The 23538-nt window shown below is 37.7% G+C and overlaps 1 protein-coding gene across 3 annotated transcripts in view; it reads right to left on the bottom strand.

Moving 5' to 3' along the window:
- Positions 1 to 23538, bottom strand: part of sli (slit guidance ligand) — a 273161-nt gene that overhangs the window by 89311 nt on the left and 160312 nt on the right. For all 3 annotated transcript variants that reach the window (XM_089251401.1, XM_089251403.1, XM_089251402.1), the window contains exons 8-12: positions 23318 to 23481; positions 17203 to 17344; positions 15297 to 15368; positions 13095 to 13166; positions 12631 to 12702 (exon numbers count right to left, since the gene is read on the bottom strand). In XM_089251401.1, coding sequence (XP_089107527.1) covers positions 12631 to 12702; positions 13095 to 13166; positions 15297 to 15368; positions 17203 to 17344; positions 23318 to 23481 — 522 coding nt within the window. The remainder of the gene's footprint in view (positions 1 to 12630; positions 12703 to 13094; positions 13167 to 15296; positions 15369 to 17202; positions 17345 to 23317; positions 23482 to 23538) is intronic.

Below are 23538 nucleotides of genomic sequence, written 5' to 3'. Positions count from 1 at the left end.
CTGCACCCTTAATGATTACCTTCCTCATATTCCGAAGACATAAGCGTTTGATTGAAGCTGTACTTTAAAGTACCGTCAGGATATAAACGTTTAAGTGCTCTAAAACTGTGCCTGTCTGTAAATACGCCGCGAGTCACTTATGTGACCCACGCAACAGTTAGATTACTGAAGTGCTCTATAAATGTTCCAAGAGTCACTTTAGTGCTCTGGAACTCTGCAACTGCGCCGCGGTTTACTTAAGTAATCTGAAACTGTGACTCGGGGTCACTTAAGTGTTCTGGAACGGTGACTCGGGGTCACTTAAGTGTTCTGGAACGGGCACAGATCACTCAAGTAGTCTGTAAATAAGCCGGGAGTCGCCTAAGTGATCTGAAAATGTGTCTAGGGACGCTGTGATCTGGAACTGCGCTGCAAGTCACTTACGTGATCTAGAAGAATGTGTCGTCTAGTTTATTTTTTACAAAATTAGACGAGATCACGAGCCATGGGTTGACCAGAAACGCTGTATATATTGAAAACGCAAGATGCAATCAAACACATTGAATTCATTTGAAAAATATTCAAATAAATTCAATGGGTATTTTGTATATCTGTTGGGAAAGGGAGGAGGCCTTTCTTTCCCACAGGAGTACAGTTATACGACTTGCCCATTTATACGCGGTCTCTCGAACGTCGTATAAACGAGGCTCCACCGTATCATGTCGTAAAAAAACAAAAATGCTTTATGGCCGATTTTTCAAAGAACTACCCACCTTGGAGCGTGGTAATATATTTTACCGCATGTCTTACCCACCTCATATTATATTATACAACTCTGAGAAACCATTAAAAACATTTTATATGTAATAAGCTTCCGCTGTTTTCACTTAAGTATTTTTTTTTACACATATATTATAGTAAAAAAATTTTAGAGAGAAATACTGTAAATGCATTCTCTTTTTAAAAAACCGGACTTTTTAAGGACAGTGACCTTCTGGACTTAAGCTTTAAGCAAACGTTACTTATTTACGCAAGTTCTTAAAATTCCTGCGATGGTGATGTAGGATTTGCTTTAATATGACGGCTTTAGCGTATGTGACCGTACCATGGAGCTAATATGGAGCTTTATAGTAGCTCCTGACCTGCACGGAGATTTACAGTTGGCATTTTATTGTTGGATAACGTGATTTCGACTTTGCATGGCCACGGTGACCCTGAGTCACGTGAGTATTTGTCATGTTTCTCGCATGTGCTGATGTGATCTGCGGAATCGCGCGTTTTCGTGCAGTATCTTGAGAATTGCGCTATTGATTTCTTTAAATATTAATTTTATATATATATTGAGCTTTCAATAACTTTTTCTATAGGCCTGTTGAATTTTTAGTGAATTTTTTTGTTTTCAATTTTTGGTCATTTTTTTCCCACCACACAAACTTTTAGTATTTTTTATAATGAACATTCATGTCAATTTTTTTTCACCTTTCAACCATTTTTTCACACAAAAAATAATTTAAAAATTTAACAAAACTACTTTAAATTTGCAATAATTTTTTCAATTTTAATTAATTTTCATGCATTTTTCTACATAAAATTTCCAAGAGTTAAATAACGTTTGATTTCTGCCAAATTTTTAAAATCGAATTTTTGGCAGTTTTGTGCATCAAGTTCTAATCTAGCTTTTGAATAATTTTCAGTCTTGTGTTTTTAATATTGTATTTTTAGTATTTTACTTAATAAAAAAACTAGTCGAAATTTATTTTTTGAATTTTTCAATATTCAATGTCTTAATAATTTTATCTCATCAATGTCTCAATTTTTTTCTAATGCAAATTTTTTTTATTTCCATAACTTTTCCTCTATATTTGCATTTTTCGAGTTCGAAATCAAGCACAAGCATCAAATGTAATTGAATGATTCAATGCGTACCCACAGTGCTCGTAAGTAGCAGGATATGGGGAGAAAGGCTGTATTACCATTATAAAAATCAGTCTTGTACCATTGTCGTGGACAATACCATTGTAAAGCCAGGACTTATATGCATGCCTAGGGTTGGAAAATCATGGGGATGGGGGAAATATGAAAAAAGTCGAACTTCAGACCAGTGCCGTCTTAAGGCATGGGCCCACCCGGGCACGGCCCGGGGGCCTCAAGAGAAAAGGGGCCTCACAAAAATGAGATCTGGTTGAAATTTTCGAGAATTTGCCCGATAGGACCTCAGAAAAATCACTTGGCCCGGGGGCCCATGATGCTCTTAAGACGACCCTGCTTCAGACATGAGTATGCAAGCCATCACTCAACAATCACATTCCACCATGCAATTTAACAGCAATCACCACCGTGTCATGAACCTCCTTCCCCGAAGAAAATTGCTTTCTCGTGGCCCTCCACATTGCTGGAAGTGTACACAGCTTAGCCAATACGACTATTCTCAAAACTGTCCCAAGTATCTTAGGCTCGTGAGCATCGGTCCATATGTTGAGATTCTGAGCGTAACCATCACCCCTATCACCGATTCCGTAATACCCAGTGTCGTAGCTTCAGCTTATTTACCACTTACAACAGAAACTTCCATTCGGAACTAACTCCTCCCAGTTCAAATTATCAGGATGTCGAAACAAATACAGCCACTATCCAAACGCTCTTTCAATATTTCTTCTGCGTCAAGAAAAACTCATTCAGTGGCGTAAACATTACACCCCCCTAGATACCTCTAACATGAAGCATTTAGTTCAGGTACTTCATCCTCAATACAGAGAGCGACTCGCTTAAAACATTAATAATGGCCGCATAATTGTCCCTGGAGGATTCAACCGTGCCATTGCATACACTCAGAACAAATCAGGATCCGTCGTCTGAATATTCATAATCGAACAGAACCAACATCCAGGAGGGGGGGGGGGCTAAGAGCTATGACGGCTCGAATTTCCTGATCCATTGTATAAGGTAACTCCAATTCCAAATTTATACCATCGGGAATTTGTGTTTTGCGCAATCGAAACATTTTCCATCACTTAAAATATTCATATTTACGGGAATATTTCACGAAATTTCTAAAAGCTTCGATCAAAGATCAAAGATTTTAGAGATCGTTATTTTAAGTAGACGAGAAATTTTTATTCCAGAAAAGACACGGAAATTGGCAAATGGCTCTATAAATATTCAGATGATTTAAGATGAGGTGAAGCTCCAAAATCAAACATATGATATTATTCATCGGGATAAGAAAGAAAAACTTATTTTGAGTGCCAAAGTGCACTCAAATGCTAATAGCTTTTCAGTGTTTCGATTCAAGGTACGTCGCAATCAAGTTTTAGGGGATGATTGTCTACACAAATGGATGGGGGTCATTAAATATCGAAAATCGGTAGAGAACATTGGCCTTCTATGTTCAATAACGTCAATAGTATTTATTACCAGTATATAGGGATGATAAAAAAAAAGTGCGAAGATTCTAACGTGACGTCTACATGCGCACTCTATAGCCCCGTTTACATGGGAAATAGAAAAAGCGGGTTTAAAACCCGTTCCAAGAATTTTCACAAATGACAGCTCTCCATTTCTTTCCTTATGAAGGATAAAAAGCTGGTGCTAGAACTACCAAAATGCTACCACAATATTGCGCATGTAAACGGGGCTTATGTGTTGTCCAATATGAGGGGGTTTTCTGAGATTTCCCATCCGTACTTCAGCTTACCAGGAAATATTTCATCGCGAGCCAAGCAACGTCCAGTCATTTATTAAAACCGAACACAACTTCGGTCTATCGCCCTAGGCAATTTACTACCGATTGCGCTGTGCCGGAAGTACGTGTGTCCCCCCTCCAAATCTCCTGGGTCCTCGGGCCACGAAAACGATTATATACATCACACCCATGCAACGTCCAACATGAGACGAAGGATCGCCGACGGTCGGCATATGCAAAAGACTCGTATTGCTTTTTTGGGATTTTGGTGAGCAAAGGCTGTGTGGCGCTGCGGTCTTAACCAACACCATCAATAGCAGAAGGTCCACCCGAAGCTCACTGCAGGCTATCTTATAGCCGTTGTATACAGCAGTATACAGCAAAAAAGGGTAAAGATGGAACATGCGTCGGCCTGCTATATCCAATAGCAATATGTGGGGTGACCTTCTTCAGTGACGTCGCCAGCTTCCCGTGGAGGCCTTCTGCTATAGATAGTGTTGTGCGTGTGAGTGGGGAGGAACAAAGAGGAAAAGTAAAAAAAAAAGTAAAGCAAAGGCACGGCGAACAAAACTGAAAGCGAGTAGGCATAGGCTATATAGACGCACGCCAAGACAATGAACCTTGAGTAATCATCGTTTGAGAGTGCTGAGAAGTTGTAGTCGCCACTGAAGCTGAGATGACTGAAAAAAAGCGATGGACTCATCGTCCTCCATCTTTGAACAAAAGACTGGTTTTGCCGTCTCAAGTGTTGCAATTTGCAGGTGTCAATTACTGTTTAAAAAAAAAGCAGGAAAGGGAAGCAGGGCTCCTTGAAACCCCAGGCTGATTCATCTACCATCTTTAAGCGTATGTGTAACGTCAGTAATATCGCTATATATCCAATGTGTTTCCCATCCTACTTTTTTTTTAACGATTAGACGTAACTTCGATGACGAAGCCAGTTTTTATTCAAGAGGAGACGATGACGATTATTTTGCCCTTCTTTCTAGGCGCCTCAGGAAACAAAGATTGGGTATAGCGATAATTACGCGTCACATTTCTCTCAAAGATAGAACTCAAGGCGGAATGATCCGCTAAGACGCCGTCATTGAAGCTAGACATTAACTCAGATCACCACCCAGAGTATAAATAATTGAGAATTCAATCGGCAAGTCAGAAGATTGGCCAAACTCAAAGCCGAGAGCGCTATGGTTGATAATCTATCCGAGAATCTTGCCTGGGCCAGAGAACCAAAGTAAATCTACCGCTGACAAGTCAAATAGCATGATGGCGTAAACCTTATTTACTCTATCCAATACAAAATACCTGTCCTGTTCGGAAGTTGAGAATATGGCAAACGCTTCAATGAGGCTTTGAGTATGGGAACATTTATAATGCAATTTTAAGGTGGCGCTAAAACAGCTTGGGCTCTGTATCCTTTTGGGGTAATATTTGTAACTTTTGATGAATGTGAAGGAAGCAAAGTGAAAAATCCGTCTAATTGCAAAGAGCTTCGTCATTTTGCAATTCACCCGGATAATTGGAAAATTATCTAGCACTTTCTGATCAGTCTGAAATTTTTAGAATTATTGAATCCAGACAGCACATATTTTCAAGCTGATTACAAAAATTTGCTCAAACAGCCCATTTTTATCCGTGCTTAATGGATTAGGCCGAATTATTCAATTACCCTACGGTGTATGGATGCGGACACAAGAGTGAACGCTGGTTTCTGATTCTTTCGCCGTTGGGATGGTACATCAACACGCAGAATTGGGAACCAGCGTGTAATATGTTTGTACCCTATGTCACCAAATAGCCAGGTTTAATCCACACTTCACAACAAGGCCGATTTTTAATATCGATGCATATCGGTAACTACTAGCAGGACATATATTATTCAGAAGTTACAGCTATTTACTGCCAGAGAAACGAAAACTCAGAAACTCCAAACCCCATCGCGTCTGTAATCACCACAAAATTTGTAAATCGCCACAGTACCCAATTCTCCGGGGAAAATATGTTGTAAAAGTTTTTGTTTCCCCCGCCCCCTTCTTTTTTTGACACAAAATAAAGTGTTCCGGACTCTGCCATGAAGCTGGGCTGGAAGAGATCTCGGCAACGGGATAAGTCCAGTGGCAAAGTTCTGGCGTTCATTCATTCAGCTGTTTGCTGCCTTGTTCAGGGAACATTTCGTAAATTTCTTCCGTGAATCAGCATCCTGGAAGTATGGAAATAATCTTTACCTATCAAAGCTCACGTCATCTACTATCGACGACCTGAATTAAGGCTCTTGGAATAAACCCTAGCGGACTCATCTCCCTCCTTCTTAGTGTGGAAAAACCAGTTATCAGGTTCAAAGTGATTCCTGATCGTTGAAAAAAATATCATATGAAACACCTATTGGCTGTAGTAGAGTTCCTTAAAACCCCAGGCTGGCTCATCCACCACATTAGTGCTAATGTGACATCAATATTATTGGTGCTGTCAATAGCTGTATCTTATGCCATTTTTTTCAACGCTTGGACGTCACTGTAAACAGAAAACTGTTTTTCCACTCGAAGATGAAGGGCAATGAGTTCGCTATATGCTATGCGCCTTAGGCTATAGCGGTAATGTTGACGCTACACTTCACACAGATATTGCGGATGAGCCAGCCTAAGATTTCCAGGATCTCTCTAGCCTAAATGAATTGCTGCAGATGTTTGGCAAGCGGCACCACTGCACACATTTAGCAGTTGAATCCACACCTTGATGTACATTATCAAGACTGGAAGTGATCTCGATCACTACTACACCACACATGCTACTCGTCCATATTCCTCTGCGGAACCTCGAATTGGTACAAGCGGGCGTGAACGTGTAGTGAAAACTGACGAAGTTTGTTTCTGTGTAATGCTTGTTATGTGTAGTGCTGCCACCTGCCACCAGTTTTTCTAACTATGAGCGAAGTATAATGATTGAATAATTTATCGTTGTAGGCCTGTTACTCTCTGTGGCGAGACTTTAATGGGGAGATGGGCTCGCATTTGCGCCTCGTAGTTGGGAACCACAGGAAACCAACTTCAGTAGATCACCACTGCGGTGGGGTTCGAACCCGGATCCTCGCGATGCGAGTCCGTCATTATGACCACTCGACCATCACAGCGGCAACCTCAATCACTGCAAAATACGTAGAATTTCTATTTCAGTGCCACCCAAGTGCCGTAAACATCAAATTAGTCGTCTATAGGCCGGACAATTAAACTATAAAAGTTTTATTAAATCTCTTTTATAAAACTTGAACAATTCAACCAATAACCGTATCAGTTATATTCGAGCGAATGTAACTAGAAGGCTTACCAGTTGTTTTTTTTTTTTTTTTTCAAGTTTTGTAAAAGATCCTTTATCAAAGTTTTATAGTGTAATCCCGGCCTAACAGAAGATATAGCTTATTTAATGCCATGAGAAAAAAATATATATTCCTGCCTCATATGAAACGAAAATAACCATCCCGGTGTCCTTATAAGATACTAATAAAATATCCGATATATTGTATTTCCCCAGCTGAGATCGATACGAACGTTTAAACACGTCGCGCTCTTTCTCGCAACTGGTACAAAAACTGCCACCGAAGAAATAACAAAGATTTTTCCTCCTAGAAATTTTCCCAGCCGTAGGAACAACATTAATAAGTCATATCCACGCGCACAAGAAGCGAAAACAGCAGTTACCACTCACTCGCTCGCTCTATCCACTCTTTTCTACTACTCGGTATCGTATATACAGTACACACGCACTCTCACTCGCTATCTATTTTTCCCCGAGTTCGTTTCCCGATCCCGAACAGTTCTCTTCCGCTCACTTGAGCTTCAGTGGAAACGGGAGGGGGGGGGGTAAAAATAAGTAAATAAATAATAGGAATAGAATCTTCTAGAAACACACACTATCATTGGCAGAGGTTTGCTTCAGGGCAGTATCTTGCGTCCAATTTTTTTTTTTTTTTCTTCTTCTCTCTCGCCAACTTGGCCTGGAAATCTGCTGATACTGTCTGTATATTTCGTGTGCGTGTGTATATATACTTACATAGTTCGTTGCCTGGGTTCTGGAAATGGCAACTGGCAAGTGAAAAAAGGAGAAAAAAAAAACCCCTTAACACAGAAATGGCGCTTTTGTTGTCGTGCTTCGTCGAGCGCGTGAGCGCGTTCAAAGTCGCTTCCTCTTTGGGAGGAAAGAATCGCAATTTCATTGTGTGAAATGGAGCCTCGATAAGTTTCATTACCATCATCAACATTATTTTTCTGCCTTCCTTGCGATACTATAGGCATTTTATCTGCTTACTCAAGTTATGTTCTAAATATATGCAGGGTGTACATAATTAAAGTTCATCTGTTCTGAGCTGTTTACAGGCTTAACTACCCATCAGAAAATTATCAATTAAATTTTTTCGCATGGGGAAACCGGTTCGCATGTTCAGGGCTCCCATAAATTTCTAGTGCCCAGTCTTTCTCCATATCTTTCTCGCCTTTTTGAAGTTTTGAATGATGTTTGTTAAATCTGAGGCAGCGGTTTATCAAACAGTAAGCAAATGTCATTTCCAAATTCATTTTGCGAAATTATTCATGCATAATTGTGAGGTAAATAATTTTGACGCTGAGGTAAAACAACTTCACCAATAGTGCTTTATCCATCAATGGTCAATATCACAATGGAAACCTTTGCCAGCAACAGGAAAGTTCAGAAATGAGCTGTGAATCGTACACCTTGAATTTTCTAGGACTCTGATTTGCATATTTTCAGTGATTTGCTTGCGCGCAGTGCACTCTATCGACAAAAATTTGAACTAATTTTTTTTTTTTGTACCGAAAGAAAAAAGAAATCATTTTTCTGAGATTACCTTTTTTGCAATTTTCATTGAAATACACAGATTCTTTCAATTTTCATGAATTTCTAAACTGTTTTCGAATTTATACGGCACCCTGTACATGCACCGCTTTTCCGGCATCCAGATCCTATGGATTGCAACCCCCTCCCCCCCCCCCCAATATACGATCCAGACCACAACAGACCGTAATTCTGAATATTAACTGATGTCAGGGTTTCATTGATGGCTCTTAGTAGAATGTAGCTCTTAGGATTATCAGCATAAAAAGAAAAAATATAGCCAAAAAAGTACACTCCTTCTTTAGAAATCGTATCAATTTCGCCGATTCGATAAACACTTTCGTAACATTGGCGAATTTACGCTCTAAGACAAGGGTGCTGAACCTGTAGAAGAGTGCGGGCCACTTCGTTCGTTTGAAAACGTGTCGCTTAATTAAGTGGTCTGCAACAGCGCCGGGACGGTCACCTATGTAATCTGTAAATGTGTCACAGATAACTCAAGGGGATATGCAACTGTGTGACACTCAAGTGATCTATTAATGTGCTGCGGTCCTCTTGAGTGATCTGTACATGTTCCGCAGTCCATCTGAGTCATCTATAAATATGACATTCACAGCTTGAGTGATATGGAACTGTGACGCAATTTATATAAGGGATCTGTTGATATGCCACGGTCCGCTTGGGGTTGGGAGATCTGTAAAATTGCCGCAGATCACTTGGTAAGTGATCTATTAATGCATCGCGGGCCCACTTCTGCGCTCTAGAACTGTGCCGTACGTTACTCAAGTGATATGTGAATGTGTACGGGTCGCTCAAGTGAAATGTACCGCGTGTCACTAAAGCGATATGGGAAATAAACTGCTCTGGTTCACTTAAGTGATGTTGAATTGGCCCGTAGATCAGTAAGTAATCTGCTTTTGTGCCACTTAGATCATTTTTTCCCAAATTAAAATTGAGCCCCCCCCCCCACCCCCATCAAAGGACTCTGAGGGCCACATCTAGCCGCGAGCCATGGGTCGAGCATGCGCTTTAGAGCGGTATTCACCGACATGGTTTAAAATAGTCCCAATTTTTTGATAAGAGATCGACACGGATTGGTTAAATTCAAGTTTTTAACCAATCTAAGTTAATCTCTTATCCAAAAATTGTGTTACCCTGTGTAATAAATACAAAACATGTTAATCCTGGACCCGGAAACTCCAATATGCTCATCATAAAAAAAAGGGATTAGTGTTTTTGTTCTCCAACCAAATGCCCTGTGCGCTTACTTACACCATCCGAAAGTAACTGATTCCTATTATTTACCTGCTAATGGAAAATTCAGCAACCGCTAATACAATGTCGGAATTAGACAGCGAGAGAAAAAAAAAACAACAATAAAAAAAATTACTTTCCGCGTGCTAATGGAATGATTCCTCCCTTGCACGCCACTAATGCTAATAAAAGATTCATTCGGCTCCTAATTAACTTTCAAGACTCGTACTTCATAATAATACCCTGTAGTGATCTCTAATGCCTTCCTTTTTCCTCATTGGATTCGGAGTTACGCGTGAATATTTGATTGATAATTGATTCACGCTGTTTTAATTATTGAAAAAGGAAAATATTGTAATGATTTCCGTTCTCATCTTTATGGAAAATAATGAATTTTCTCTAAACTGAATGTGAATTATAATATAATTCTACGTTTTTTTTAGAGCAATTGGTGTAATGTGATAATTATAATTGCTCGGAATAATAATTGAAATTTGCGATTGTACGTGCTCAAGTGCAATAGTAGTGGTATAACTCGCGCGCGGAAAATTTATCGCCAACAATTCGCCACAGGAAAATTCACTGATTCACCGCCGGGAAATTTACAGACAACAATTTATCGCAAGAAACATCATTAATCGAAAACAATTAATCGCCGGAAAAATTCGAGGATAAATAATTTATCAGTAAATTGATAGGGAGTTAGTAAATGAGCTGGTTAGTGAGCCAGTGAACGAGTGAGTGATTGATTAGGTGAGTCAGGGAGCTGGCGAATGAGCAAATGAGAGCAAATGGGAGTGAGACATCAGGTGAGCAAATGAAAGTGAGACATCAGGTGAGCAAATGAAAGTGAGACATCAGGTGAGCAAATGAAAGTGAGACATCAGGTGAGCAAATGAAAGTGAGACATCAGGTGAGCAAATGAAAGTGAGACATCAGGTGATCAAATGAGCAAGTGAGTGAACAGATGAGGAAGTGAGTGAGCAGGTGATCGAAAATCGCAGCTGACTCACTCGGTAACTCACCCACTCACTTGGTCATTCAATCGCTTACTCATTCTCTCACTCACACGGTCACTGACTTGCTCAATCGTTCAACTCAATCGGTTACTCGTACGGTCGCTCAATCCCCTACTCGTACGGTCGCTCAATCACTCACATTCCCCCAACTCAAATGGTCACTCGCTCACACACAACTCTTTTTGGTAACTAACTCGTGTGGTTACTCACTCAATCGGTCATTCATACTCACACATTCACTGACTTGCTGTATCACTCCGTCACTCATTCACCAGATAACGAACTGTTGTCAGTAAAGTGTATGTCCGTGAATTTTCCGGCGACAAATTGTTGGGGTGAAATTTTCGTAAATTAAGCCAACTGAAAGTGCACACTAAGAATTTTAATTACAATTTTTTGGTCGTCTCGTCGTTTTGAAAATGATTGTCCCGTATTTAAAACGAAGGCATCGTTTCAAATACGGGACCAAATGCCTGAAGGCTTCGCGCCTATTTTGATGAGTTATTTCTGCTGAAATCAGGATATACAGATGGAGAAATAATAATAATATAATTATATTATATTAATATTATATATAATTATATTATTATATAATATAATTTTTACGAACAACTTATATATAACAACAGCCATGTGTGCTGACAAATTGTTCCAAAATTGTAACGTAACGTTCAGTAGTAATCGTTTCTCGCACGAAGAAGGGGCCGATAATGCCTCTGGCGCATACCGCAGCCCATGCAGTAACTTTAGGCGAATGCAGTGGTTTCTCTTCACACAAACGAGGATTTTCGGAACCCCAAAATCTCCAGATTTGTTTTGTTTTTTTTAAATTTAAAAAAAAAACTAAATTTTCAAAATTTCTGTACAACATTCTTACAGTTTTGATAATAAACGTACCGTTTACCGCATAATTCTATTGATCTTTGTTGTAGAGATATTTAATTTTAAAATAAGGGCTTATTCGCTGATCACCCTATAATAAATATAGGTGATCAGCGTGATATATATATAGAGAGAGAGTTCGTAAAATAATCAAAATGTCGCTTAACTTTTGAAAATAAATTCGAATGAACTTCGTTGAAGAAAACATGAAAAAAAGGCATTTCTTATCAAAAAAAATCAGGACTGCCGAAAAATTCAAAAATTGTAAGAAATTCGCGTAAAATAACAGTACCTACGGCCACATCCTAGAAGGATTTATTAAATTTATATTTTTTAAGAGCAAGAAATTTTCATTAAATAAATTTTAATTCATTGCCGATTTGCTTCGTGATGTCTTGCATTCGTTCGTAATTTAAATGAATTTTATTATTTACTTTTGAAATTGAATTGGTGACTATTAGCGATGTTTGGCGGTATTTAGCAACAACTGACGATTATGTTTTAGACTTATTGATGATTATGTTTTAGTCTTATTGATGATTATGTTTTAGACTTATTGATGATTATGTTTTAGTCTTATTGATGATTATGTTTTAGACTTATTGATGATTAGTTTGGCAACTATCAACTTTGTTTTTCAACGGTGTTAGTTGGCAATGATTTAAGACTATTTTGGGGACAATTCTTGACGTCCCGTATTGTTTCGCATGGAATAACAGGAAATTTTATTGCGGAACATCAGTGATATTTGGTGATTTTTGACAACAGTGATTTTGTCGAAAACCGGTCAACATCATCCATTTTAGTTAATACTTCCCGTATTCGTTTCCGATGGAAATACAGTTCGAAGTTAATAACCAATTACCTAATGAAATAATGTCAAAGTATAATAACTAAGTAATCAAATTTCAACAACTGAAATTAGGTAAAATTAATGCAAATTTAAATGCAGTATTTTAAAAATGCACTTACAAAAGCTGCAGCGACGTAAGCCCTCTGAAAATTCCATTCGGTAGTTCGGTGATTTTGTTTCCGTATAGCACTCTGAAACAAATAAAATTTATTTACATTATTTATGGTGTAATAAATTATGTAAATTGTTGAAAAAAATTAATTTACAACATTTTTTCAGATCAGAAATAAAAGGAAAAATAAATTTATCCATGTTTTTTAGTAATTTTCAAGTGTATTTAGACGTCTGAAAAATAATTTGAGAATTCGAATTAAAAAAGTCAATATAGAAATTGAATTATAAAATATTATAAAAATAATCAATTCTAAAAAATTGTAAAATTTATTAATTTTTAATCAAATCAAAAAAAAATTTAATTAATTTTCCAATTAAATCAGTAAATAAAAAAATATTTCAGAGTCGGAATCCGTGTCTAATAATTACGATACATCAAAATTAATTATTTTAATATAATTATACTCACAGTGAAGTCAATGTTTTCAAGCCATTGAACGCATCTCCCGCAATATGAGATAACTCGTTGTTACTGAGATCTCTGAAACAACAATAAAAAGAAATATATCAAATTACATATAAGCATTCTAAAAATACACTTTGTAATTGAATTACACTGAAACAGAGAGGCCCGAACATGTTTCAATTTTTTTTTGTAACCTGATGTTGACATTAATATCTGTATTCAAATTTACAACACACTTAAAAAAACGGGATAAAAAGTTGAGAAAAAAAAAACCGTCATTAAGATAAGAAGTGAAGCAAATAACTCTTCTCTAGAGCGAGAAAAATGGCGGCGGTAACAGCATAAAGGCAAGCCCTACCCGTTTGAAATATATACTCGTGCATTTTAGAAATGTACAGTGGATACTAGCCCCCCTAATCCATCGTCGGAGTAAATGGTTATGACGTAAAGCTGGTCTTAAGGCTCTATAGCAACAGTGTTATCCGACATGAAAGCGGTGGCAGCGACAATAAATCCCAGGGGCTTTAGAGGAGAGAAAAATAATAATAATGTTCTATCTTGTCTATTTTTAAAAGCTCAAATTTATCCGAAATGAGGTTTAAAAAAAAACTGTAACTGACTCTGTAACTACAGTGTCATTTGATCAACTCTACCAAAGCAATTTTGAGAAAGTTCAGTATTTCTGCTCTATTTGGAGAAAATTGTAAGTCTGAACGCAGAAGTAGCTAGAGAAAGCCCAATGTAGGGGCTAATTTTTTTCGTCATTTGAATGAGATTCACATGTTTTTAAAATTTTATGGTAGTATTTTTTCGGAAATTTCAAAAAAAAAAAATCTGAATTTTTTCTCATAATTTATGAGTCTTTCAAGTGTTTTATATTGGATTGCTGTATTTCGGTTATATTATGACATCCATATTTTTTATGGGCGTCTTTATTTTCAGACACCCCGTTGGGCAATTTGCCTGTTGTGGCTGCCCTTTTTTTTTTCTATTGATTTTTTCAAAAATTATATCCAAATTTAAAAATTGTCTAAAAATGTAAAATTACAAAATTTTACATTTTTTTTTGAATTTTACATTTCGTACGATATTTTTCGGTATCTAAAATTTTGCATTTTTCGAAATTTATAGAATTTTCTATTTATGCAATTTTCATTCGACTTACTAAAATTTACTTTCGAAATTTTTTAAATCTTGCACTTTTTCCAAAATATTTAGTTTTTTATAAAATCTAGGTTTTTCCGTTCATCTTACAGCTGTGTGTGAGAATGTGAATATCACAAACTCCATTTCAAAATCAAATACGATTTCTCAAAATTTATACGATATTGAGAAATCATACAACAAAAGAAATCCTACGACAAAAAATTTGCATTAAAAAAATAAGTAAAACATAAAATTTGAGAATTTCCCCTCAGGAAACCCAATATCAATAAACGTTTTGCAATAATAATCAACACTTAACACGGCTATAATCAATTTATTTATTCAATCTCTTCCCCCTCCAAAAAAATAACTCGCTATGTGGGAATAACTAAGTGCAAAATAGAGGAAAATCTATAATTTGGAAATACCAACAAAGGAAAAAAAATAACTATGGCACGCACACGATGTATATACGTATCCATAAAAGTTATAAAATATAGATTTTTCTTCCCAAAAAAGTAAGAAGTCATTGGACGGTTAGCAACCTAGAAATCAGTGTGTCAAAAAAACGTCAAGACCAAAGAAAACTCGCCACACACGACGTTTTCTTATTTTCTCCTTGAAATTCCCTCCCTTAAGAAAAGAAAAAGTCTTATTATTTTAATGTTTGTATGTACGTATATCTTCTTCTTCGCCCCCCCCCCATACATTTTCTTCTTCTTACATAAGAAAAAGGCAATTCAAATAAATTTTATTGTCAAGTGAAAATTGACGGGGCTGTCAAACCAAAAAAAAAAAATTAAAACAAAATAGAATACATTGTAAGACTGTAAATTACAGTGCGTTGTACGCGAAGAACTAAAATTACTATTTTTTATATTATTATTATTATAAGATGAGCTTTCCTAATGCATTTAAGAAGGGGGGGGGATGCTCTCTTAAAGGCGGATTTGATTTCAATAACATTTTAGGGGCCTGTAAATATTACAAGATTTATTGCTGAAGATTGAATGTTTGACATTGGATGGCTTATGGAAAGAAGTGTTTGGCTGTACTTACATTCTTTTCAATCTTTTCAGATTCGCAAAAGCCCTGTTCGGAAGTTCCCTGATCTGATTCTGTTCCAGTCGTCTGTAATAGAGACGTAAAATAAGAGATGTTATTTTACATTTTAGTTTATATTATTATACCAAATTACCACTGAATTAGGATACCTGTATCACTACATACAGTGGAACTTCGATTTAACGATATCGTGCGGATCAAGAAACAATATCGTTCTAGAGTATCGTTGTAACGAGGTTTTCATGTAGTAACGAATGGGGTGTTCCTTAGCGTTGATAACAGCTGACACACGATAAGACGGCGAATCAAAAGTAGAAGAAATGGGATTGCGACATTGCTAGTCAAAACATCAGTCATAGCTGTTCCTAATTTAGGCAATGTAATGTCGCTGATGATGCTCTAAAAATATGAGTCAGAGCTATTCATAATTTAGGCAATATCACTGATGATGCTTCAAAACATTAAATCACAGCTGTCCATGACTCATCACGCATGGTCATTGGTATTACTTTCCCAATCATCATATATATGCAGTCGAATCCCGTTACATCACTTCGTTATAACGAAATTTCGTTATAAAGGAATTCCAGGCCTTTCCCATGTAAACTTATGTGAAGCCATTAGAAAAGCGTTCGTTAAAACGAGATTTTCGTTATAACGGTATTCGTTAAAACGAGATTTTCGCTAAGACTTTCGCTAAGATTCGTTAAAACGGGATTCGACTGTATATACACGTTGTTCATAATTCGAGCAAGGTCACTGGTGTTGCTTCTCCAAATATAGCACACAGCAGAAGCTATCCATTATTCACGCAGAGTCACTGGTGTTGCTTGTCCCCCCATATCAGCCGCAGCTCTCCATAATTAAGGCAAAGTCCGAATATCATCCACGGCTGTCCATAATTCAGGCAGAGTCACTGTATTCACCGTGTTTGTACATGCAGCAGTAGCATAGTAATTCACGCACAACACCGTTGTTGCTTGCCAAACATCAGCCACAGCTGTTCCTAATTCAGGCAGTGTCGCTGATGCTGCTCTAAAATTATCGGTCATTGCTGTCCGCGGGGCCGCCACTAGGAGGGAAGCAGGCAGATCTGGTGCTCCGGTTGCCGGGCCAGAGGAAGCACAAATTTTTCCCTTCAACCTCTCCTTCACTATTACAAGGGGTGCCCACTTTCTCCGGATATAAATAGTGAGCAAATATGCTCACTTTCTCCGGATGATATAGCTGCGACCTTGGCTGTCCATGACTCATGCATGGTCACTGGTGTCAATTTCCTAAATATCAGCTACAGTTGTTCATAATTCGAGACCGCTGGTGTTGGTTACCAAACATCAGTCGCAACTGTGTCATTCAGGCATAGTCACTGGTATGTAGGAAGATATGTCACTCTCCACTGTCAATACAGCAGATACGGAAAACTGATGGAATGAAGATATATCTGTGTTTCAGGGGATATCTCATCATTCACCCAGTTTTCCGAATCTGTTGTATAGTCTCTGGTGTTGTTCGATAATCATCAGCAGAGGCTGTCCATAATTTATTCAAAGTGGCTGGTGTTTCTTCCTCAAACATGTCACAGTTGTTCATAATTCCGGGGGGGGGGTATCGTATTGCTTCCCCAAACATCGGCCGCAACTGTCCATAATTCAGGCAGAGTCACTGGCGTTGCTTGCACAACAGCAGATGTTTTCAGCAGCAGATGTCTAAAATTTAGACAGAATCACCGGTGTTGTGCGCCAAACATCAGCCTTCAAATGGGGGCGACATTTTTGCGATTCGCATACCGTTACCTATTTCCTATCGCGTGGCATTTCAGTGGATACTGGCGATAAGGAAATATTTTACCGTATAAATAAAACATTAAAATATAAAAAGATAAATAATTATATATCCGTACAATTCAGTCGCTGTTTCCGGAATATGATCCGGAATCCTCGTCAGTCCTTTATCCCGACAATCGACGACACCATCGTAACAAGAACAAGGATGCGGACAAGTCGGCTCTCTGGAGCACCCAACAGGTGGCTCGTCCCCAACACCTAGAAAAATGACAGAAAAGGACATTTATGGAACTTCCACGTCCGTGAAAATATGGCAGGAAAACCAAACTATTTCCGACGTCCGACACATTCTCGTGTAATCACGGCTAATGGCGCCGTAAAATAAATTAGCATTTAAATTAAGTTCATTCGTCGGGAAATGAATGTATTAGAATAATTTCGTGGTAAGTGACAGTTCTGATGAATTTTCAAGCGTGTCCGTCCGTCCCTTATAGATGGTGAATCCAGCTGTAGAGATGTTTATCAAAGCGTCCCCCCCCCTTCCCCATTAGAATAATGAGTGATTAATATTAAGAAGGGCGTTTTTGAAGTATCTCGAGGTAATTGAGTGGAATGTCTTCGGGAACTAGTTCTGGAGGATTTTCCTTAATATTTCTCTCGAAGACTATTTCTTCATGATCGTGAAATTAGACGGTTCTTTGATGGTCATCTCTGGAGGTGAAATTGCGAATGAGAAAACGTGCTGTGATCAGTATCCACAGGAAAATGTGCGTAACTACCATGAATTAAATTTTATTTTGAAATTGTCTTCAATTTATGATACTTAGTAACAATGGTTTTCCCAAGCCGTGCACGCGAACGTCCCATTGGTGCAGGGGCGTACGCAGGATCGACCTTTGCAGGGGTGCAAGAAATAATTCCAGAGAAATTTTAAGTTACTAACCTTCAAAAAAGTATCTTAAATCAACAAAAATCGAATAATAGAGCGTATAAATGTTTGGTATTTCAAAACGTTTTTACACAGATATCTGTAATTTTTCATTGATTTGGGGGGGGGGGGGGTTGGCATGGGCCAGCTGTTTCTCCCGGCGTAAGCTTCTGCATTGTATATTATTATACCACGACTCACGGAAAGCAAGAGCACGAAAATGCAGACTTCTAGGTACACGATGGATGCTGTTTTAAAAGCATATACAGAAGATGGTTATAAATAGACTGACATTACTCTCTCAGACGTATGTAGTATGATGTCCATTCTGATGGAGGTGTTTTGATGAAACTTGGTATATAGTATATATGAACCATGGTGGGGGAAAAAATTGTTAAATTTCTTTACCACCAGGTGGACGCACTGCTGGGAGGATAACTGCAATAAAGAAGTGCCACTTTTTCATCTGATGGACAAAAATATAATTGTTTTGATCGCATTTTTTTGGAGGTTTCATCAAAATGTCTCCATTAGAATGGGCGCTACATACTTCCGAGTAGTGTCAGTTTATTTATAACCACCCTGTAGATAACAAACAATCGACCATATGACCTCGCTGAGTTCGGGTTCTTGTCAGAAGTAGCCCGACACTTTTCCACAAGTTGCTCAGTAGTTAGAGTGATAACGTTTGATTCGATCGGATACGCTAAGGTAGAACGGATCAATAAAATAAGAGAATTCAAATATCGGCTTCGGTAATTGAACTAGAAAAATCGAAATAGGTAATTAAAATAAGGTCAGAATTTCGAATGGAATTTGTCAATTGAATAAAGTTTAAATATTCAAATGAAAGAAGACAAATTTGTAGGTTTAAATTTTGACCTAAAAGTTCTATACCTCATGAAATTTTGAATGCATTGGGTCGAAGAAATAAGTCTGAAATTTCAAAGAAATCAATCAATGGAATGACGTCTAGAAGTGTATATTTTAGTAGATGTGTATAATTTGTAATTTTTTGGTTTATTTGCTTTTTGAATATTGACATGCTACATTGAATAACTTTTTGTAAGCGCCAACATGGTCCATGCAATCCCTGGTGTTTCGAACACTTGATGACGTATAATTATGCCATAAATAAATAAATTAATTTAATTTAAATTTCAAATGCAATGAGTCGATGAAAGAGTGCCTAAAATATTAAGGCATCGAGTCGAAGAAACATCTAAAATTAGATTAATATTTCTTCACAATTCTTTTATACTTTTTTAAATTTCAGGCTTCTAATGCCTGAAATTTAAAAAAGTGAGTCGTAAAATGAGATTTAAAATTTGAAATAAATGAATCTATGAAATGAGGTCTAAAATTGTGAGGAGTCGTAAAATGAAGGACGCAATGAGGGGAAGAAAGGAGGACTTAAAATTCTAAAGAAACGAGTCGAAATAATGTGAAATTCCAGTCAGTCAGTCGAATAAATAACTTGAAGTTGAAAAAAAATGGAGAAATGACTCGATATCGAATGAAATATAAAATTTTAAAGAAATGAGTCGAAGAAATAATGTCTGAAATTTATGATCTTTGTTTAAAATTAAAGGGTCTGTAAATTCGCAAATTTTCATGAAAATATGGTTGGAAGTTTTTTATTGAATGAGTCGCAGGAAATGGCTAATTTTCAACCTTTCGAAAACTTTTTGGATCAAACGCTGACAGCGACATCCACGCGAAAAACCTACCTCAGGGTGTTTTCATATTTTATTTTCAATTCCCATTAGTGTTATTTTATAAAAAGCTAGAATCCATATCAAACAAGTCCACGTCTTCATGAGAAAAATTCTCCATTTCTCACAGTAATGGCCCCTTTTGTCCAAAACACATATTTCTTGTCCAACTGGTTAGTAAAACCCGAAAATTTCCTAAACATCCGGGAACTGTACGGAAGTAAATACACGACTGTCACGAGTTCATGGCAGTATAACAAGGCGTAGGTTCAACAATGACCACACATCATCTTCAATAACGAGAAGAAAAAAAACTCAGCAATAGAAACACTTCACAAAAAAACAAAGTAATAATTAATAATAATGACACAAACACCACCCAAGAAACTGGTATCAAAAACCATAAACTGTAGAGACCTTGAACTTTTATACACGCGTAACAAATCAAAACAGCAATCGTCAGTTTAGCATAAAACAGCGACATATATACATACATAAATAAATAGCTATTCATAGGGAATGGAAGTTAATCCGTAACTTGGTTCAAGCCTATAGCTTGCGTTTTCTTTCTTACCAGTGAAACACCAGGTAGGTGGTCTGTCAACAACCAGGGCAAAGAAAAGACACTAACAGAGAGTAAAAGCTTTGTAAATTATGGTGTATATATACACATTTTCTATTTTTCCTCTAGGAAGTACCAAAAAAAATAGATGTGTCATACTCGGGTGGCCAGAAAAATCGGCCTCAAAAAGTGATCGCGAAATGCGCCGCGGGCAATTAAGTAATTTGGAAATGCGTCGCCAGTCACTAAAGTTATCTACAAATGTGTAACGTGTCAAAGTTATCTACAAATGTGTAACGTGTCAAAGTTATCTACAAATGTGTAACGTGTCAAAGTTATCTACAAATGTGTAACGTGTCAAAGTTATCTACAAATGTGTAACGTGTCAAAGTTATCTACAAATGTGTAACGTGTCAAAGTTATCTACAAATGTGTAACGTGTCAAAGTTATCTACAAATGCGTCACGAGTCACTAAAGTTATCTACAAATGCGTCACGAGTCACTAAAGTTATCTACAAATGTATGCGTGTCACGAGTCACTAGTTATCTACAAATATGTAACGTGTGACTAAAGTTATCTGCAAATGTGTCACGAGTCCCTAAAGTTATCTTCAAATGTGCTGCGGGTTACTTAAGTAATTAAGAAATGTCCCGAGTCCACTTGAGTCATCTGGAAATGGTAGCTGGTGACTTAAGTGATCTGAAAATGATAAGCTAATCGCTTGAGTGATCTGTAATTGTGAAGTGAGTCGCTAGAGTTATCCAGAAATGTGAAGCGAATCACTTGAGTGATGTGGAAATGTGAAGAAAATCATGTGAAAACAAGTAATAATTAATAATAGTGACACAAACACCACAAAAGAAACTGGTATCAAAAGCCATAAACAGTAGAGACCTTGAACTTTAACACATTAATACATGCGTTACAAATCATAACAGCAATCGTCAGTTTAGCATAAAACAGCGACATATACAAATAGCTATTCATGCGGAATGGAAGTTAATCCATAACCTGGAGGATAGTTTTTGATTTGAGTCCAGGTAGCTGGTGTTTTTTTTTTCCCCCTCACCAGTGGAGCACCAGGTAGGTGGTCTGTCAGCAACCAGACCAAAGAAAAGACACATACAGAAAGAGAAAGCTTGTAAATTATGGTACATATTTTTTTTCCTATTTTTCCTCCAGCAAATACTAAAAAAAAAAAGTCTCGTACGCAGGTGGCCAGAAAAGCGGCCTCGATGGCCCGTCAGTCAAAAAATTACATATGCTTTCCGTGACAAGGTAAGTAGGAAGTTGTTGAGCAAGAAGCAAAAATCTCAAGATGGTGTTCGTGAGGTGCCATCATCGGCGAAGAATTCACCATTCAAATAGGAAAAAAAAATGATGATAATGAAGCCTAGGATTTGATCATGATTGGCTTCTGCACTTTTTTTTTTCTCGGCAAAAGCATGAAAAACGAATCGTGAGTAGCGTGAACTCTAGGAAGCCACGCGAGGGCCTCAAATTTAGAGCCCGATTTCTCGAGGTTTCAACTTCACGACTAATGGCTGAGAGGAAAAAGTTTACTGAATCATTTAAAGCCTTCAAAAAAAATGGAAGAGAAACACGTTTGTTTTATTTATTATCGAGACAAATAATGGCTGCCATCATTCAAAGGTTGAAAAATATATATATTTGGTGAAAAAACCCCAAAAATTCGGTCGGTCAAGAATTTTCTCGTTCTTACGGGCAACCGTCTAATATGTAATTTATTGTTTCTAAAAATGTCATTCTCTTCACTTAAGATCCGCGTTAAATGGATCCGGTTAGGTCATTGGACTTTAATCCGACTTGATATAGGCCGAAGAATAGGCCTGTTATCATTATTGTTACTATTATTATTACAACGGCAAGGTCAGGGAAGTTGATGAGGATTTAAGGGGGGGTGTGAATTTCAGATTTGTTAGAAAATGGATGGGTAATGGATTTTAATGGGCCCCTTGTCGATCATTTATTTCCATCTGTAGGTTTGGTGGGATTTGGAGAAAAGTATGGATGATTGAAGATCGATCACGGAACTGGGCCGTATCAGTCTTTTTCTTTGTCACAACACAATTATTTCAGTCATATCAGGACTAATTAGGTTCAGAACTTTTTCCTTTTCCCGTGTGTCTTAATGACAAGTTATTGAGCCAATCGCTTTGGTGACCAATCTTGGCGAAATCTCCCTAATCTCCTTAAGTAGAAGCAGTGTCTCATGTCAGTAAAGATTCCAACAAAACAGATTCCGACTGTTGGTGGAAAGTTCATTGACAACAATTTACCGTTAAGCAATTCAAAGAAAGGAAGATTCACCGCCCCGCAATTCATCGCTAAGAAAATTCAGTGATAAACAATTCATCGACAGAGTAAGTGAGTGAATGAGTATGTTTGTGAGGGAGCGACTAATTGATCAAGCGAGTGAGCAAATGAACGAGCAGGAGAGTAAGTCAGTGAGACATTCATACGGTCACCCAATCACTTGTTCATTCATACGGTCAACCAATCACTTGTTCATTCATCCACTCCCTCAGCCATTCGCCCATACACCCACTCTGCCCTCACCACTAACTTAGTGACTAATATGGTGATTGTCTCGCTCAATCACTCATTCATTTGATTACCATATGGTCACTCATTAAATTACTTACTCAGTTGGTAACTCGCCCACTCACTCGATCACTAATGCGGTTACGCACTTACTCGGGCAGTCAATCGCTCAGTCATTCGAACGATCACTCATTTGGTCATTTATACGGTCATTCACTCGATCACCTATCTGGTTTCTCTCTTACTCAGTCACAAACTTTTTCTCTAGCTTATCCACCAACATATTCAGTCACCCAGCCGCTCACATATTCACTCATTTGCTCAAGCATTCGGTCACTCACTCACTGGTGACGAACAGTTGTCGGTGAATTGCGTAGCGGTGAATTATTGGCGGTAAATTTTCCGTAAATTCAGCCAACCACTTCAAATGAGAAAAGCCATATCATTGAAATACTTTACCAGTGCATCTGAAGTCGAACTCGTGAAGCTCAGCTATAGCCTTATTTGCGAGATACAAAGGCAGGTGACATTTGGAGAACAATCCTAGACGAGGGTTCCTCCTCAGCCAACCAGATAACCACGACACGTGACAGTCACAGGTGAAAGGATTGTCAGATATCCTCCTAGAAGAATAAATTATAAGATATAGAAAAACTCCGTTATAACGAGGACGGCTTTTT

This window comes from Pholcus phalangioides, unplaced genomic scaffold, assembly GCF_987345545.1.
Source record: "Pholcus phalangioides strain wild (caught in Gottingen) unplaced genomic scaffold, Ppha-v1.0 ptg000024l_1, whole genome shotgun sequence".
In the NCBI taxonomy this organism is placed as follows: domain Eukaryota; kingdom Metazoa; phylum Arthropoda; class Arachnida; order Araneae; family Pholcidae; genus Pholcus; species Pholcus phalangioides.
Note: the sequence above shows the minus strand (reverse complement) of the source record. Positions and strands in the feature narration are given on the sequence as shown.